Source organism: Engraulis encrasicolus, chromosome 24 (assembly GCF_034702125.1).
Source record: "Engraulis encrasicolus isolate BLACKSEA-1 chromosome 24, IST_EnEncr_1.0, whole genome shotgun sequence".
Lineage (NCBI taxonomy): Eukaryota > Metazoa > Chordata > Actinopteri > Clupeiformes > Engraulidae > Engraulis > Engraulis encrasicolus.
In genome coordinates, this window is record NC_085880.1 from 32,267,766 (window position 1) to 32,287,765 (window position 20,000).

General features: G+C 45.0%; 1 protein-coding gene across 1 annotated transcript in view; it reads right to left on the reverse strand.

Moving 5' to 3' along the window:
• The window catches only part of opn4a (opsin 4a (melanopsin)), a 64,260-nt gene that overhangs the window by 14,855 nt on the left and 29,405 nt on the right, over positions 1-20,000 (reverse strand). The window contains exons 4-7 of the mRNA XM_063191809.1: positions 12,332-12,535; positions 9,426-9,597; positions 8,330-8,491; positions 7,265-7,372 (exon numbers count right to left, since the gene is read on the reverse strand). Of these exons, the coding sequence (XP_063047879.1) occupies positions 7,265-7,372; positions 8,330-8,491; positions 9,426-9,597; positions 12,332-12,535 (646 nt within the window). The remainder of the gene's footprint in view (positions 1-7,264; positions 7,373-8,329; positions 8,492-9,425; positions 9,598-12,331; positions 12,536-20,000) is intronic.

Genomic DNA, 20,000 nt, shown 5'->3' on the forward strand with positions numbered 1-20,000 from the left:
CCTAGAGACACAACATAAGAACATCAGCATAAACCATTCACAAAATGAAGAGCCAAGGGGTGAGAGTAAATAGTAGGATGAGAAGCACATCCAGGTGCTGGGAGGGGAAGGTTCTGGTGACTCCCCACTGCTGATCAGGGGATTGAGTGGTGACCCCCACTATGGGTCAGTGGGACCTTTCAGAGGACGCACGCATGCATGCACACGCACACGCACACGCACACACACACACACACACACACACACACATTCACACACACTTAAACTCATATACACAGACCTAATCTCACACAAATACCTACACAGTCTCAGGCTCCTACGCACACTCACACACCCAGGGTAACTAGGCAGGAAGTCTTCCCCTGGGCGAGAAATGGGAAACAGCTTGCCAGCCAACACTTGGGGTAATTTGAGACAAACACCAGAGCAATGCTTGTGAATTACCTGTAATGGTGTGTTGGTAGTATGATGACTACCCTGTCTTGGCTGCCTACAAGTAATTTATGCAAAGTAATGACACTATTGTGTGTATGTGGTATGGCAAAGACTGGATCAGATTCCTTTAAGCAACAATAACTTATTTTCAAGCTTCAAACAAAGTTTCCAAAGCTGGTGCTGAATGTGTGATGCTGTCTTCTGGTAGCCTGGCAAGCTAGGCTATAACATTAAATGCATATTCTGGGTTTGCACCATAGGCATTGGAGCCAGTAGTTGGCTCTCAAACTGCAGACATCACCATTCTAAGCCCATCCTATTGACTCGCCACACAGATTCAAAAGTGCACAGGGTTTTGTAAGGACAGAGTAAGGCCAGATTCATCGCTCATCTACAATTATCCCCTATATGTTGCCAGGATAGACCTACATAGCCTCTAAAAGCTCATGGATGACAAAAATAATCAAGGGTGTCAATAAAATGAGAGCTCCCTTTGAAAAAAGTGCCCTCGATTTAGTAGCCTCTTACTGCAGATGTTATTGAACGTTATGGAACAATCATGTTCTATTCTTTGAATTCAAAATGACGGGACAAAGTTGTGTACATGCTTTAGTAAATTTTGCTCATGAGGTATATAACGTGAGAACGACTGAATAGCAGCGAGCAGTGAGCAGTGAGACGAGTCAGTCAGGAAGGCTGGGTCCTGACTGGCCGCAAGTGGAACGCCCAGACTGAGGTCGACCAAGCTGTAAGCCGTCTGCAGCACAAGGAAATCATGGGCAGAGTGCAGGTAGGAAGAGCAGGCCTAGGATGGGGAGATGCACCAAGATTCTGGTCCAAGGCCCACCGCAAGGAAAGGAAGGAGATGGTGGTGGCGGAGGTGACGAGGATGGAGGAAGACCGCTACAAGATCAAGGCTGTGTCTCAGGGACGGCAGGGAACCTGGACAACCTGGGAGGGAATCTCAAACAGGAACATCAGTTGGTCAGACGTGTGGAAGATCCCACAGGCAAGACTCAGCTTCCTTATACGCTCAACCTATGACACGTTCCCCTGTCCTCGGAACCTCCACCAGTGGTTTGGAAATGAGGAATGTTGTGCACTCTGCAATGCTCCCAATGAAAGCGTCCAGCATATCTTGTCAGGCTGCAAAATCGCGCTATCACAAGGCCGCTACAGATGGCGCCACGACCAAGTCTTGAGAAAGCTAGCCGAAGTACTGGAGGAGTGCAGACAGGATAGCAGAATACCATCGCCGACAGAGGACCCCACCATCTTTGTTGCGGAAGGAGGGATCAGAAGTATCAGGCAAAGAGAAACATCAAGGCCCTTCATTCCCGGCCAGGAGTGGAGCATGAAGGTCGACTTTGACAGGAAGCTTCTGTTTCCCACAGAGATTACCACCACATCTCTCTGCCCAGACATAGTGGCGTGGTCCACAAAGGCAAGAGCAGTGGCTCTCGTTGAGCTCACCGTGCCAATGGAGGAAGGGATCGAGGCTGCCTTCGAGCGGAAAAAGGCCAAGTACTCTGAGCTGGCTGCAGAGTGCCGAGAGGAGGGTTGGAAGACTACCATCTACCCAGTGGAGGTTGGATGCAGAGGCTTTATGGGGTTGTCGAATATACGCCTCCTAAAGGATGTGGGAGTCACCGGAAGGAAGCTTAAGAAGGCAACAAGGGAACTGACGGAGGAGGCGGAGAAAGGGAGCTTTTGGCTCTGGCTGCGGAGGAAGGACAGAAACTGGGGGAAGAACACCTAACCCCCAGAGAGCAGCTGCAGGGAACAGCAAGCCTATCTCCCATCAGTCTTGCGCTTTCGACACTTCACTGAACACTGTTGCCGCCCCAGCAACCAACGCACCCGAGCACAGCTGCTCGGAAGGGGTTAAAGCCAGCAGCCAACGAACACCAAACAGCTCAACTGCCTCACAAACAACTCGTCAGTAAGCATTCAGCGCATTCGGCACCTTTCACGCAGCACTGTTGCCGCCCCAGCAACCAACGCACCCGAGCACAGCTGCTAGGAAGGGGTTAAAGCCAGCAGCCAACGAACACCAAACAGCTGAACTGCCTTATTTTTCCTGTTTTATTTTATTTTTTATGCTTATCAAATGCATGGAACGTATGTATTGTTGGTGCAAGCTGTACACCAGGAGCAGATGGGCAGTGAGACTGGCCACTCACTGTCGGCCCACCGGCTGGAGTTGGCGGTGTTGTGGTTCAGGGCCGAAACACCGCAGAGAAGGCTGGACACCACCTGACGATATCTGCTTCTGGCGTAAGGCTACAGCTACCTGCGAAGGTGGTTGAGGAAGGCACCTCCTCTGCATGCATTATGAATGTGTATTCCCTATGTTTGTCTAGTAATTGATACAATAAAGATGTTTGTGTCACAAGTCTTATTTTCTCTCGCTGACCCATTGTCACCGGAGGAGGTGCGACAGGCAGCAATGCCCAGCAGGTATTAACAGCTACCTGTACAATCCTGAGCATGTATTCTTCATAAGAAAAGTCCACAATTAAGGTAAACAAGTGCTTGCATTATCCTTTATGTAGATGAGCTCAGGAATTAATTAAGTATGTGCATGCTTTGCAAATTTGCAATTTTTGTCAAAAAGTGATGTGAGACTCAAAAGTGCCCCCTCGTGGCAGCATAACTTCACTGACGGTTAGGGAAAGGTCTAGGTCTAGGCGACCTCGTCAACATGCGACGCAGCAGGTAAGCCCTCAACATCAAAAGATGCCACCAAGTCAAAAATTGACGTCATGGGAGTGAGACTGGTTAGGTCTAGTTTACTATGCCAGTCCTCAGGATTATAACCAGGGCTCTAAATTAACTTTTTCCACCACCAGCCAATTTGGCTAGTGGACATTTTTTCTTACCAGCCAAATAGAAGTTCTACTAGCCATTTTTTTTTTAATCTCGCCAAAAATAAAATATGCATTAGGCTAGTTTTTTTTCCTTTTTTTTAAATTATGGTCATTTTGCTCAACTATTTCTACAACACAGATACACTATAGGCCTGCATATATGCCTAGGCCTACATAATAAGCATATTATAGGCTATATATTTTTCCATTATTTTTTTTAACTTCTGCTTTATTTTTTACTTTCATTACTTAGGCCTAATCAATTTGATTAGTTTTTGTTCAATTCCTCTGAAAACAGCTGAATCACATCACACAAGCCACTCACATAACAGACCTTTAACATACAGTAACCAAGCACACAGTCAAACACTAGGCCTACAAAACCTCACATACACCCCAAGGAAGGAGAAGATATGAGAGGAAAAGGAGAGGAGAGGGGAGGAGCTCTTCTCTACCATGCGCAACAAAATGACAAGAAGCCTAGTTTAACCAAAAGTAAATAATATCTCGGGAATCTTCGCTTCCTTTGTTACTTCCACAGCTTCGTCGTTGGTTGCTTTTTTTCTTTCCGATGGCGTGGGCTTTCCAACTTAGTTGCACCAGGACTCGGAACATTTCATTAGACAACTGAACTGACAGCTACGGTCACACTACTCTGACAGTCAGCTCTCCTCCTCTGCCCTTGTCGCTATTTCGTTCCACTCGTTTTTTAACGTCACTATTAGTACGGTTACAATTACTACTAGCATTCACCAACACACAGAACCTTGCTCTAACCCCCGCCACATTCTCATCACTCGCACAAAACATAGTCTACAGAACAGAAGTAGCTCTATGCATAATCTGCGTAAGTCCTGTTATTGAAACGGTCAGGGAGGCAAATTCATGCAAAAATGCAGCCTGGTACTGCAAGGTTCATATAGGCCAAGTAATAATAGCAGTAGTGACATAGCAGTAGTTAAAAAGGTTGTAGCGAAAGCGACGAGAGCGTAGGAGGAGAGCTGCCTGTCAGAATAGTGTGAGCGCAGCTTAGCTGACAGAAGGCTGGTCGTCTGAAATGTTTTCAATCCTGGCGCGCGCAACAGCATGGAGTTGCCGCTCGCTGCACTGGAAAGCCCACGGTGGGAGGCTACGTCGTGACGCTGTCTAGTGTCCATGGGTAATGTAGGAAATCTCGCCGTCTAACGTTCGTCAGAGCAGCGGTTTACCGTTCATAATTTACTGTACTCGGACGCTACTAGCCAAATTGGCGGGTAGGTATTCTTTTCTACTAGCCAAAATTAATTTTCACCCGTGTTTGGCGTGTTGGCGTGTGTTAATTTAGAGCCCTGGTTATAACTCACTAAGCACATTCAAAAGTGCCTTATCTCTTCTATTCTTCTGTATGACAGATAAGGCCCTCCACACACCGGTTCTAACAGCACTGCGGAGCACTATCGGTTCCGATAATTACGGTTACCCCCACACACTAGCGCTAGATGTGCAATAGAAATGAATCGTTAATTTCATCACAGCAGAGAATAGATAAACAGCGGGCAGCTCCAACAAAAATAGAGCTCTCCGCTGATCGGCTGCTGACATCCATGGACATCTGGGAACATCGGCGCCAGTGTGCACGGTTGAATTGGAAACAGTGGAATCGTGCATTGGCAGAGCAGTGCTCTGCACTTTGTCAGAACCGGTGTGCGGAGGCCATAATTCTGCTGGGTGGCCAAAGATGAAAAGTACTTAGTGTGGCTTTAATACGGATAAAGAAGACCAGTCAAAGCGAGCTCAATACACACAAACTGTATGGAGAGAAATGTAATCTATTATACAATTACAGTAACATGATTCCATCTAAGTCATAACAGTACATAACGTGACCCAAATAGAATGTGAATATCATTGCCATGTGTTTGGTTATTAATACCAGTTGTTAAGTTTGTTTTAAGTATTTGTTAGAGCTAGAAGTTAATTCTGCCATTCTGCCCTTGTTACACAATTGGGCAGCCAGCACAATGAGGTATAAATTACGAGTTATACTACAAAAAATATGAAATCATTAAAACTTCACCGCAGGAAAAGAACAGAGAAGGAAAGAACAGGAACATTCTGAAAGTCAGCTTCAATCATGTTCCAATAAACTCATTTCTCTTCCATGGAAGTCGAGCAGACCAGAAAAGACGCCATTGTTTGTGTTTGCTGATGCGGACAGTAAACAAACACTGTTGTTTTTGTTGTTATTGTCGAGGTTGGTGGTGTGGTTCTTGGCATTTGCAGATGTTGATGCTTGACATTTCCCCATTCCTCGAACCCACTGAGGTGTCACACGGACAGACAACCTTCCCCAGCAGGCACTCCAGCACTGCACTGGGGACACAGAGCAGGAGGTGTCCTGAGTCCTGACTACCACCCCATACACACACACACACACACACACACACACACACACACACACACACACACACACACACACACATAGATGCATAAACACACGCAAGCTCTCTCTCTCTCACACACACACACACACACACACACACACACACACACACACACACACACACAAACACACACACACACACATGTACAGACAGACGAATGCACATGCGCACACGCGCGCAGCGCACACACACACATAGACACATGTGCACACGCACGCGCGCACACACACACACACACACACACACACACACACACACACACACACACACACACACACACACACAAACACACACACACACACACACGCCGTACCACTGCTAAAGCGCAGTGACCTGTGAAGGTCACAGCAAGGTGACCCAAATTGCCTGCTGTGACGTGACGGTGACAATAATGCAGTAATCCCAATCTGTCTTCCTCTATATGCAGATCCTATCACGCATTCCCACGGCGTGACTGGACTAACTAATACTAGATTTACAACTACTGTAGTGCATGGTAACGCTTGGATTCAGGTCAGGTGGGAAATGGGAATGTATGACCGTGACGGAGAGTGTTGAGTGTGTGTGTGTGTGTGTGTGTGTGTGTGTGTGTGTGTGTGTGTGTGTGTGTGTGTGTGCGCGCGAGTGTGTGTGTGTGTGTGTGTGTGTGTGTGTGTGTGTGTGTGTGTGTGTGTGTGTGTGTGTGTGTGTGTGTGTGTGTGTGTGTGTGTTCTTCACACAGGAGAGCACACAGGAGCAGGTATGAAGGCTGGTCCACGTGTGTGTGTGTGTGTGTGTGTGTGTGTGTGTGTGTGTGTGTGTGCGTGTGTGTGCGTGTGTATGTGTGTGTGTGTGTGTGTGTGTGTGTGTGTGTGTGTGTGTGTGTGTGTGTGTGTGCGTGTGTGTGTGTGTGTGTATGCGTGTGTGTTTCACTCAGGAGTTGGCCGTTCCCCATGTGAGCTGATGAGTGTGATTGATTAACCCTTGGCGGTGGTGGGGCAATGAGACTGACACTAACACAATTAACAGGCCATGACGATTCACAGGAGTCCGTGTCATGTGTCTGTGTCACACATGTGCGCACACATGCACATAATTGTACACACTCATGCACATGTACACGTACATGCGCGCTCACACACACATATATGGTCAGATTCAGATTCCGAGCCACATTTACATATAACAGGGCAGAACACTTCAAGTGTGTGACCTGGGGTGAAAGGTGTGTGTGTGCGTGTGTGTGGTGTGGTGGGGGTGATACTGGCCGATGAGAGGGAGCAGTGGTTCTCCCACACACTGTGTGTGTGTGTGTGTGTGTGTGTGTGTGTGTGTGTGTGTGTGTGTGTGTGTGTGAGAGAGAGAGAGAGAGAGAGAGAGAGAGAGAGAGAGAGAGAGAGAGAGAGAGAGAGAGAGAGAGAGAGAGAGTGAGTGAATGAGAGAGTGAGAGTGAGAGTGAGAGTGAGAGTGAGAGATAGAGATAGAAACATAGACAGATTCTGAGCCCAGGTATGTTTGTGTGTGTGTATGCGTGTGTGTACTCTGCGTGTACTGCACCTGTACTTGGGGTGTGTGATAGCGTAGATGATGGGGTTGTGGATGGCAGAGGCCTTGGCAATCACAGCAGGCACCGAGTTCATATAGGGAGTCAGCATATCAGCATACCTGAGGGAGAGGGAGAGAGAGAGAAAGAAAGAAAGAAAGGTAAAGATGGGGAGAGAGATGAAGAGATAGAAGTAACAAAATGAAAAGAAGAAAATGGGTCACTCACACACACACACACACACACACACACACACACACACACACACACACACACACACACACACACACACACACACACACACACACACACACACACACACACACACACACACACACACACACACACACACACACACACACACACACGGCATGGGGGGGAGCGTTCACGAGACAGAGAAAGAGAGAGTCAAAAGTCACTAGCTGGAGTGGTGTGGCTGGGTGGTGGAGCGTGAAGGCTAAGTGTATGAGACAGTTAGGGGCAGAGGTGGTGTTGCGGCTTGCAGATCAGAGGGTGGGGGATGGAGGACCTTATATACTTAAATGTAAACCCAATGCTGGGGCACACAGTCTATTAGAAACATGAGGGGTACAATTATAATTAATTAATAAATATGGACCCAATATAATAGTGACAGTATGTCAGACACTAATAAAAGGTGGAAAAAAAGAAACTCGGATATTTTGTCTCAAGGTTGTCTAGTTACAGGGTGCTATGGCACACGTAACCGTTCCATGGGCTTCCCAGGCCAATCCTACCCCATCTCCTTCTCCTCATCATATCCTGTCCACAACTGTCCTATCATAATAAAGGCAAAAAAGCCCAGAAAATTTGCCTTAAGACGCTGTGTTATTTATTTGCTGTTACCAGTATGACAATGACCAAGTCGACCGGCAATGTCGCAAGGGGTGCCAATCAGTGTAGGGCCATCACTGTACATCATTAATGACTAGTTGTTGTTATTTAAATGACAGGTCACTGATAAACTTCAGTGGACAGCGTTATCAGATGTCAACATGAGTTGACACGCCATTTATAGACTTCAGAACACAACAAACGGTGTACATGGCAACACGTACCCGGCAAAGGCGGTGAGGGCGACGGAGGAGTAGGGCGACCAGGAGATGACGTAGAGCAGGATGGCGATCAGGGCGATCTTGGCCATCCGCCACTCGTTCTTCAGCCGGTGGAAACGCTTAATGGAGTCCCGCCGGTTGCTGCCGGGGATCTTGCTCACAGCGCTATGGCAACAGAGAGAGAAGCAAACAAACAAACAAATAAAGGCAGATTTGTTTACATAAAAAACAGACTGAATCAAACACCCACAAGCACTCATAGCAATAAATAAATGCATTGTTGGTGTTTAGTATGAACATGAGTCTGTAGCAGTACAGTATGATGATGCAGAAATTGCCATCAGAATAGAATACAACAGAAAACAGCAAAATACAGTACAATATACAATACAATACCTTCTCAGTGGGAAAAGGTGGTCATTGTTATCCCGTTTAGGGCTATCTCCCGTCTGAAACTATCTTCTGTGTATGAATAACTTTTATTTTTTGAAATAGTCTTTAAGTAGGCTAAGGGGTAGCGGCTGCCGAGCTGTGCCAACTGCAGCAGAATCTAGCGACCAAGTTTGTTGTGTCTCTGTCGCAAGCATAGAATCTTCGCTTGGGATGCTGAGGGTATGTCATACGCATGATTTACAGGCTTTTCCCTTAACCCATTTTAGCATAAAGCACCGGCAAAAAAGGCCTGCTGAGTGCCTAAACCCTTATTTCGGAAAAGGTGCCCTCTGCATACAACCTAAATACCTCAGCCTCTGAGGCAAATAAAAACATGAAATTTGCTATGATTTCACAAGAACGTTAAGTTAGTACAAAGGAACAATACTGCAAAAGCAGAGTATGATCTTGATCAATGTCATGATTATACAGTCAGGAAAGAGTTGACATTATTTGTGTTGTCTTTATCATAAACGAATGTCACTTAATGATAACAGTCATATTAATGTTTATGACATAGACATAATGTTTATGGCATGTCCATAACTGTGTTACGACGCTGTTACAACACTGTCATGTCATACCTGTGACACACACGTCAAGGAAAGTATTACGGAATAGAATAGCAGTGAATGGAACAGAGAACAGAAGTGAAGAGAATACTGACTTGTTGGTGTTGCGGATGGCCCTGAAGATGAAGATGTAGCAGTAGATGATGACGATGAGGGGGATGAAGAAGACGAAGCAGAAGAGCAGCATGGTGTAGGCCCGCACAGACGGGGTGAACGTCATGTAGTCCCACGTACACGACGTCAACAGGCCTTCGGGAACATACGCACCTGGGGGAGAAGGGGAGAGAGAGAGAGAGAGAGAGAGAGAGAGAGAGAGAGAGAGAGAGAGAGAGAGAGAGAGAGACAGTCACCGAGAGAAACAGAGAGAGACAGAAAATAGCGTGACATGAGAAATAGAGAGAAGACAGAGACGAGGAATAGTTAAAACACAAAGACAGAAAGCAAGAAAAAGATTGTGAAAAAGAAGGAGAGGAGAGGAAGCAAGACAACAAAGAGACAAAGAGAGTGTGTGTGTGTGTGTGCAGGTGAGAGAGAGAAGAGAAAGAAGGGGGAGAGAGTGATTTAGAGAAAGAAGCAGATGTCCTCTGGAGCATGTGTACCTAATAGGAGCAGTACGCCAGGACAAGGGCCGAAGACAAATGACACCAGACAACAGATGAAACTCATGGAGGGAACAGAGAGGCCTAGCAGAGGATAAATCCCAAAGATTACCACTTCAGTCCACCAAAATACCACTTACAGTGTGTCTTCCCTAAATAACCACAATTGGTGACAGTCCACCAAACTGAATCAATGTGGTCTGAATCACAGAACGTCCATTTTAGGACATTTTAAATGGCAAACAGGGAGAAGTTCAAAAGTTTAATGTCAATATGAATTGAAGTGACAAGACATGTCATTTCCTCCATTGTGCAATCCCTGTCTCTAATTGCCATGTGAGTTCTCCCCTGTGTGCATGTGTGTGCACGTACATACACATGAGTGCAGCATAGCAATGCCTTACTGTCATTTGTCACTGTCTAACTCGCTTCAAAAGGGGGGGGAAATGTTTCTTGATCAGAAACATTCACTGATTCGCACACCATACTAAAAGCAAACCGGTTTCCGACAGATAGAACCAGAGGACAGACAGCAACAACCAAAACAGGGGTGCATCCAAAGGAAACAGGCAACAAAATGTTCTTATAATGTAGTTGAGTCTTTTCAGCAATGAGTGAACAGGCCCGCCGGCAGGCCCACGTACGTAAAGAGGCTACTAACCATACAGTTTACGGAATGGTTATATGACATGAAAGCATATAGTCAAGATTTTATGTCAACAGTCCTTTCTCTCTGTGAGCCCCTTGCAGGTACCTCCACGACCCCCTTAGGTTTCCGACCCCCAGTTGGGGCACCACTTCAGCACAAGACCTTGACCCTTGCCTACAAAATCACTGCAGCAATGGCTCCAGCTTATCTGAAGGACATACTAAGGCCGTATGTTCCTGGAAGAGAACTGCATTCCTCCGAGACAAACTGTCTGGCCCTGCCGTACTCGCTAAGCGATCCCAGTCAAGGCTGTTCTCTGTCACTGTTCCTCCGTGGTGGAACAATCTCCCAGAGAGGACACAAGACTAAGCACATCTCTTTCAACTTTCAAGAAGCAAGTTAAGACTCTTCTCTTTCGTGACTATCTACTGCACTAATGCTTGAGCTGCCCCAGCCTCTATGGCATGATGTGTCTGTGTGTGTATTCTACTGAACCCCGTGCTAATGTACTTTCAAAAAACTAACCCTACTTAGCATCTGCATTTGTTCGTCTGTATATTCCCTTTGCACTTTGTATCTGCTAGTCATGTTGACTATGATTTATGTCTTCGATTGCAAGTCGCTTTGGTATGAAGTGTCTGCCAAATGCATTGTAATGTAATGTAACCTAACAGAAAACAGGGTGCATCAACTCACTCAACCTGGAGAAGGGGGGCAGGCTCCGTGAGAGTAAGGTACAGGCCACCACTACAGCCACACACAAAACATCATCAAGCCTGCTCATTATAAACAACATCCATAGTCTTTATAACCAACAATATTTAAGGAAGGCCAAATGCACAATATCTGCGCCACACCATTAAGGGCTCTGCATACTTCACGTGCGCACTTTGGCGCGTGTGGCGCGAGAACCATTAATGACGTCATCACTTGCGACAGACTATTCATACTTCAAAAGCGCTTTCGCTCGCATTGTCGGAAGTGCCCTCTGCTGTTCATGAGAGAAACGGCAGTATTTTTCGCAACTCGCAGCGTGAGTTCTACGGATGTATAAAATAGAAAGCCAAACACGGCTGCTGTAGGGCTACTGAACGTCTGACTTGTGACTTACCACATTGAAACATATATTTTTTGTTGTAGCCTACATTGCCAGATCATTCCAAGACCATGTGAGAGCATTGTTCTGGCGGCAGAATTTATAAATAGATCGCCGAACACAACGTGCTTCTGAACAAAGTAAACAATTGTTTCACTGAACAACATTTAAGAGAGAAGATAAAATAACTCTCTAGGACATTTTATTATCCTCAAAATGATGCATGATCCATTCTGTAGTAGCCTACAGTAGTTGTAGCCTCTCTTCGCAACTCCTGCTTTGTCTGCCTACCTGTATGGTCGCTGGTGGCGCACGACAAGTTACAAAAAATCTGGGGTGCACGACGTCGCGCCACGGCAGCTCGCGACACGGCGTGTGACGTCATTTTGGGTCACGTGACGGCGCGAGTGAGATCGCGAGTGAAGTATGAAGGAGGGTAGCGCCAGTCACGACAAGTATGAATCCCCCTTTAAGGGACAGCGTCTGCCCTCAACCTACTTTTTTTTTACTGCAGAGAATTTTTCTACTTTTTCTGCATTTTCTTATTCATTACTTATGGATTCCTGAATTCATGAAGCACATGCCAATACATATCTTGTAAGCAAGATGACAAGTCTTGTAAACGTATAATAAAAAGGGGGTGCATCAACAACTCACTCCATCCGAAGAAGGGGGGCAGGCTCCAGGCGAGGGAGTAGAGCCAGGCGGCCAGGAGGATGTAGAAGGCCCTCTTGCAGGACACCACTCCGATGGAGGCCAGCGGACGCGTGATCACAAAGTAGCGGTCCACCGCAATCACCATCAGCGTGATCATGGAGCAGATGCCAAATAGGGCGCCGCAGAAAGCGTACAGCTCACAACCTGCGGTGAGAATGGCACAACAGACAGTAAGAATATGTAATAGCAGACAGTCTTGAAATCATCTTCAATTTTCATAATATGCATCAAGGACAGGTCCAGATTAACGCACAGGCTAGTCAGGTGCAGGTGCCAGGTGCAATATTGAAAAATTCATCTCATTAATTCGTGTTGAGTAGTTGGAGATATTATCTGTTATCGTGTTGAGTAGTTGGAGATATTATCCTTGATACCTTACTCATAATTATGACAACGTAAGAAGCAGAGAGTGGGGTACAGTCTTCATATCACCTTCAATGTGTATAATACACTATCACACTATGAACCCTTATATTTCAGCTAAGGCCTCCCTTAAATAAGTCATACCACACTATTTTTTCTGCACACCCCCTTTCACAAGCACAGTCTAGGTCTGTGAGTCATTGCTCCAAAAATAATAGCAATAATAGTAGTAATGTTCAGAGAAGCAATAGAGTATTATAATGCAATGCCCTATATTATGTCCTTGGCAGGCCATATGGGTTGAGTAATGTGTCAAGCAGCATTGATAGATCCACAAGACATCAAAGACATTCTTTTGCACAGCATACTGTATTAAAGATGTAACACACACATAGGCATCATACATTCAGCCACAGGCAGAGATCACACAGTCCCGCACACACACACACACACACACACACACACACACACACACACACACACACACACACACACACACACACACACACACACACACACACACACACACACACAGAGACACACACAAACACACACACACACACATGCATGCACGCACTCAATACAATCAATACAATCATAAGGGAAAAAAACATTAACATGTTCACAGCTTGGGATCAATACAGCATGTATCGATGTACCTACATAAAGTGCAGTATTGAATAGAGTTCTTCAGTAACGCGGAAGCATGTAGTAGATTGTAGTCTTTCATGTTAGCATTTAAGGACTTCCTGGTTCGTATCGGCTTCCGGCCTCCATAGGGAATGAATAGGGGCTAGTTTCAAATAAGGTCCGAGTGCAAGCATGCGCTTAGCGAACCCCCGCAAACTGTCGAGGGTGTTAAAAATAGGCTGTAGGTATGACATGGTTGATCATTTTGTGTCAAACTTCGACATATATACGATGTTGCGTCCATATGCTAAACCCGGAAACTTTTGGCGACTACAGAAGCGGCGCCTGTATCTAACGTCATGTACGTGCGGAAGGTTGTACCCATGGCAACCAAAGGAAAGTATGTAGTTCGGAAGTTTTAATGATCAGAAAGGGGTTAGCAATATTGAATTATAATCGTCATGATTTAACATGTGAATACACCAACATGATGATACGATCCGTTCCACTAATGAGAAAGGGATGCGGGGACACGCTAATGTTCGTTGTTGGCGTGCAACTTATATTTTTGCCAAACCTGAATCTCTATGGCGTTTTGCAATGTAAAAAATCGCCATGGAACCGGAAGTCCAAACGCCGCATACAAGTTGACGTCAACGCTGAAGAGCTCTATAACAGCGTGATACAACTGGATGTGTTTGAGGTAACCAACTGGATGTGTGGCTGAGTGACCGCGGCCATCAAAGCAGACTATTTTGGACATGAAGGAGTGATATCTCTAGACGATGTTGTAAACACGTCACTTGACAGTGGGTTTCCATGTTGAACGGATTGATTGGTGACGTGCTTCTCACAGCTAAAAACATCCTCAGCTTTTCAAATGTTACTTTGATGATGATGATGATGATGATGATTGCGAAGAAGAAGAAGAAGAAGAAGAAGAAGAAGAAGAAGATGATGAAGATAATGATGATGACAAGACCGAATACATCAGTGGCTAATGTGATGATGGTGATGACGATGTGTGTGTGTGTGTGTATGTGTGATGATGATGATGATGATGATGATGATGATGATGATGATGATGATGATGATAATGATGAAGATGACATACAGGGGTGAAACATCGTCAGTCTTTCATCTGTAGCAACTATGATGATGATGGTGGCTATGATGGTGTGTGTGTGTGTGTGTGTGTGTGTGTGTGTGTGTGTGTGTGTGTGTGTGTGTGTGTGTGTGTGTGTGTGTGTGTGTGTGTGTGTGATGATGATGATGATGATGATGATGATGATGATGATGATGATGACATCAGTGACAAAGCACCAGCTGGCCAGTCCAAATGATTGTTTTCATCGCCATGGATACATCAATACATCTCAAAAAAAGCCAAATGCCATTCCTGTCACCTGTTGATGCATGTGTGACAGAAGGTGCAGCCTCTATTTCAGAACACGATCCGCAATGTCTTGCACGTCAGCTGGTCTAGGTAGACTGATGGACCACGTAAATGTGAACGTGTTGGTTCAAAGTGAGAAATTAATGTTTCATCACGTGCACACTTGAAGGTGCACATTGTGCTCTCCCTGGGTGTTTAAATAGAGCGGTGCTGAACCATGAAGTGCTGTGATACAGTACACGGAAAATGAGATTGAGGTCTGAGAACAGAGGTATGGAAAGTGTGCCCTGCAACTGAAAATGCACACACGCACGCACACACTGTGTCTAAATGCACGCGCGCGCGCACACACACACACACACACACACACACACACACACACACACACACACACACACACACACACACACACACACACACACACACACACACACACACACACATTGTGTGTCTAATTGTTGAAATGACCATGATGTTTGTTGAGAGAGACAGAGGCATAAAGAAAATGTGCATGACTTTCCATTTGAATTTGCAACTCCTCTTCTCCCATAGTAATAAAATGATTACAGTGGTGAGAGAAACAGAGAAAGAGAATAAAAGGAAATGTCTCTGAAAATGGGAAAACCACACATGACGATGGGACATTTTTGCATATCACCATATGCACTTCTCTAAGCACGGTAATAAAATGGTCTGTCAGCTCGTTAAGTGTATCCAAAAAGCACATTTTGCAGTGCTAATTCTACACTTATGAGAGTAAGATTAACTAGAAAGGTGTTAATGCACTTAATGCCTGGATGCACGTAATGCCTCACAATTAAACAATGAGCACAGCACTTCATAAAACATGAAAGCACATAGTCACAAATGCATGTTTACCACCACGTAATGTGCTATTTGGTAGCTACATTAGCATTATGGGAGAAACTGACTTGGAACTGCACATTTGAGACGTGCATACGTTTTTTTAATGAGTGCAACTGAGGTAAAGAAATCCACAGGAATGCATGATGGCATATTTACATGGCAGTGATGTTTTATTGTGTCCACTAAAACTTCATGGCTGGAGGATTGGGCTGTAAACATTTATGCAGAACATCTGCGGGAGTCTCGCTAGGTAAGATCGGCACTGATCCAGCACTGCTACGTGTCCACAGGAACATCGCAAGAGTGACACCCCAGCTGACTGGCGCACAGATGGACTAAATGACTTAAGATATGGCTTCTTTTGCTTATGACATGGCTAATATTCCAGGTCTGTGTTTCATCTCTGTTGCACCTGTGTTCCCTCCACTCAGTGTCCCCATTGACTCTCACTGAGTGTTCCAGAGATATGCTGTATATCTCCCGATTTCCCTACGCCAGACCAAGACGTTCTGAAAGGCGAAACGTCGTCTACTGTCTCCAGAAGACGTCCAGCTGCTTACCACTTAACTCTTTTGACTAACGTAGCTTGGAATGAATAAATGCAAATCCTCAAAGACACACACTGTGCTCTGTCTATTCCATTTGATTAATAATTACAATATAATGTCCCACAGCCTCAGGAACACTGAAAAAACTCAAAGGGATGGCTGGACTGTCATACATGAAAATGGAGATTGGATGGACTGTGACTTGCATGGCTTAGCTATATAAGCCCTTTACAGTGTATGAGCCAACAGACGTTGATTATTGTGTGTGTGTGTGTGTGTGTGTGTGTGTGTGTGTGTGTGTGTGTGTGTGTGTGTGTGTGTGTGTGTGTGTGTGTGTGTGTGTGTGTGTGTGTGTGTGTGTGTGTGTGTGTGTGTGTGATGTAGGACACCAGGTTAGCAGGTCACCTGCATGGTAATTCAGCAGGAAGTGTGCTTGGTAAGCAGCCTGCTGTCAATTTCCTGCTGCTTAAAATCCAGTGACCTAATTATTATATTTTGCATCTATTTATACAGTCATGGCCAAAAGTATTGGCACCCCTTCAATTCGGTTAGAAAACACTCAATTTCTTCCAGAAAATGATTGCAATCACAAATTCTTTGTTAAAAATATCTTCATTTGTTTTTCTTGCAATGAAAAAACACAAAAGAGAATGAAAAAAAAGTCGAATGAATGATCATTTTACACAAAACTCAAAAAATGGGCCGGACAAAAGTATTGACACCCTCAGCCTAATACTTGGTAGCACAAAATACCTACCTAGCACCTTTAGACAAAATATCTGCCAACAGCCACTTGCGGTAACCATCAATGAGCTTCCTACAACACTCTGCTGGAATTTTAGACCATCCTTCTTGAGATTCAAAGGGTGCTTTCTCCAAACTGCCATTGTGAGACCACTCCACAGGTTTTCCATGGGATTAGGGGGTGGACTCCTACATTACGCTGCAAAATTTGTTGATAGTCTTCAGACTTCATAATTCCATGCACATGGTCAAGCAGTCCAGTGCCAGAGGCAACGAAGCAACCTCAAAACATCAGGGAACCTCTGCCATGTTTGACTGTACGAACCGTATTCTTTTCTTTGAAGGCCTCAGTGTATTCCTGTTACGTAATTCAAATGAATGCAGGAAAAAAGATGAGGCCTTCAAAGAAAATAACACGGACCGTACAGTCAAACATATTAATAACAAAGAATTTGTGATTGCAATAATTTTCTGGAAGAAATTGAGTATTTTCTAACAGAATTGAAGGGGTGCCAATACTTTTGGCCATGACTGTATACTATACATGTATGTATTTGTTTCTTTACTGGTGTACAAACTATGTTTATACACACCTATGTACTGTAGCCTATATGCTTTTATCTGTTTGGAGTGTGGAGAGACAGCCTTTAGCTTCTAACGTTGCAAAGCTTTGGAACCAGCTTCCAGATGATGTAAAAAATGCACCCACTATTGACAGACTTAAGACGAAGCTGACGAAGGTTTCCTTTCTTTTAGAATTTTTTAATGGTTTTTATTTTTTATTTTTATGAAGCACATTGAGTTGCACCTGTGTATGAAATGCGCTATACAAATAAACCTGCCTTGCCTTGTTTGCTTATTTGCTTATATATATGTACTTGTGTATGCATTTATTTATTTAGCTATTTGCTGTAGTTATTTATTGCTGGATTAGTCATCCCTTTTGACATGAGGGACTGTAGATGCTATGCTGTTATATGCTCTAATGGGGGTGCCATGTAGTGCTGAAGATTAAAACTAATCAGGGCACTGACTGCTGTCTGGGCGATATTTCGCTTCGCTTCCTTTCTTCTCTCTAACCTGCCCATCACACACACACCCACCCACACAGACAGACAGCCACACATGCGCGCGTACGCACACGCGCGCACACACACACACACAAACACACACACACACACACACACGTGCGCACACACACAGAAACACACACACACACACACGTGCGCACACACACACACGCACACAGAAACACACACACACACACACACACACACGTGCGCACACACACAGTCAAAAACATCCACACAAGCAAAGACACACAAGCACGCACACACACAAGCACGCACACACACACACACACACACACACACACACACACACACACACACACACACACACACACACACACACACACACACACACACACACACACACACACACACACACACGCTTTCAGGTTATTTAATATTCCCTGCCAACCTAACACACTTCACAGCTCGGATGACTAGCAGACATGATGAATGCAATTAAGATTGGACAGAGATAGTCACTGACATTTAAGACACATACACACACACACACACACACACACACACACACACACACACACACACACACACACACACACACACACACACACACACACACACACACACACACACACACGCACACATGCAGAGTAGCTGGCACACATACAGTATATACGTCAGAGCAAACACCAAAGTATGCACACATTCAGACAGAGACAGAGAGAGAGAGAGAGAGAGAGAGAGACAGACAGACAGACAGACAGACAGACAGACCAACCGACCAAAGGAATTGTGTCTGCCACACAAATATCTCCTGGTTTTATTGTTCCATTTTGTCAAACATGGTTTGCTGGCCCCCCATTAAATGAGTCCGACACATCCGTCAAAGCGAGCCATGGGAACCGCAGGGCAGAGAGGCCGGCCCACCTCCATAGCCTTAAAACAACAATCGCACCTGGAGAGCGGTGGAGTAAACAATGGGTTATCATGAGAAATAGGCCAGCCTTTATCTGAGGGCATGGCCTTCTCTCTCAGACTGAGGAACAATCGACAGCAAATGGGCAGGATATATATGTTTACTGGTTGCCCTTTCAGAGCCCCAGAGGTTTTTTTTGCTATTTCGGGGTGCTGGTGGGCGTTTTCAAAAGAATTGTTTCAGTTGTACTTGCTGCTATCAACTAACCATAGGCCTCTTGTCACATGTGTCATACTACCTAGCAGGGCCACTGGCAGCTTTGGCTGGGCCCGGGACACAATAATCTGAAAGGCCCCCCACTCAATACTGTACATAATGGGAACCTGATTCTGCACCTGGCCCCAGTATTTTACGCAGAGTTACAGACGTCTGTTCTGTATTTTTGAGTACTTCCTGTGGATTTGAGCGTTTTATGTAAGTGCTTCCTGTGGATGTTTGGATGAAAGGACAAAGACTTTGCCTGGACTTGACTTTCTCAACGACTTGTGCTCATGTGTATTCAGCATTTCAGGTTTCCTTCGCTTTCTCTTGAAGGGACAGAATAGAATAGAATAGAATAGAATAGAATAGAATAGAATAGAATAGAACAGAACAGAATAGAACAGAATAGAATAGAATAGAACAGAATAGAATAGAACAGAACAGAATAGAATAGAATAGAATACACTTTATTTTCGTGCGTGCGTGTGTGTGTGTGTGCAGCCTGATCTCCAAAAATTCTGTGCTCCTGGACACAGATGTTAAGGACACGAAATCCGTGTCCAGGAGCACGGATTTTGCCAAATTTCCATGCTCCTGGACACGGAATTGTTTTCCGTGCTCCTGGACACGGAATTGTTTTCCGTGATGGGCACACGGAAGTGCTTTCTATAGGTTATTACCACAGCACTGTGTTAACTCTATCATTAGAAAATACATACCAAATGCTAATCCTAAACAATGTAATGCTATAGCAATTTAAGTTGTGCCCTGACCAAAAAAAATCCCTAACCTTAACCTGTCATTAAAGACATATTTTTGAGAAATACCTTTTCCAGTTGGTTGCTAGGCTATC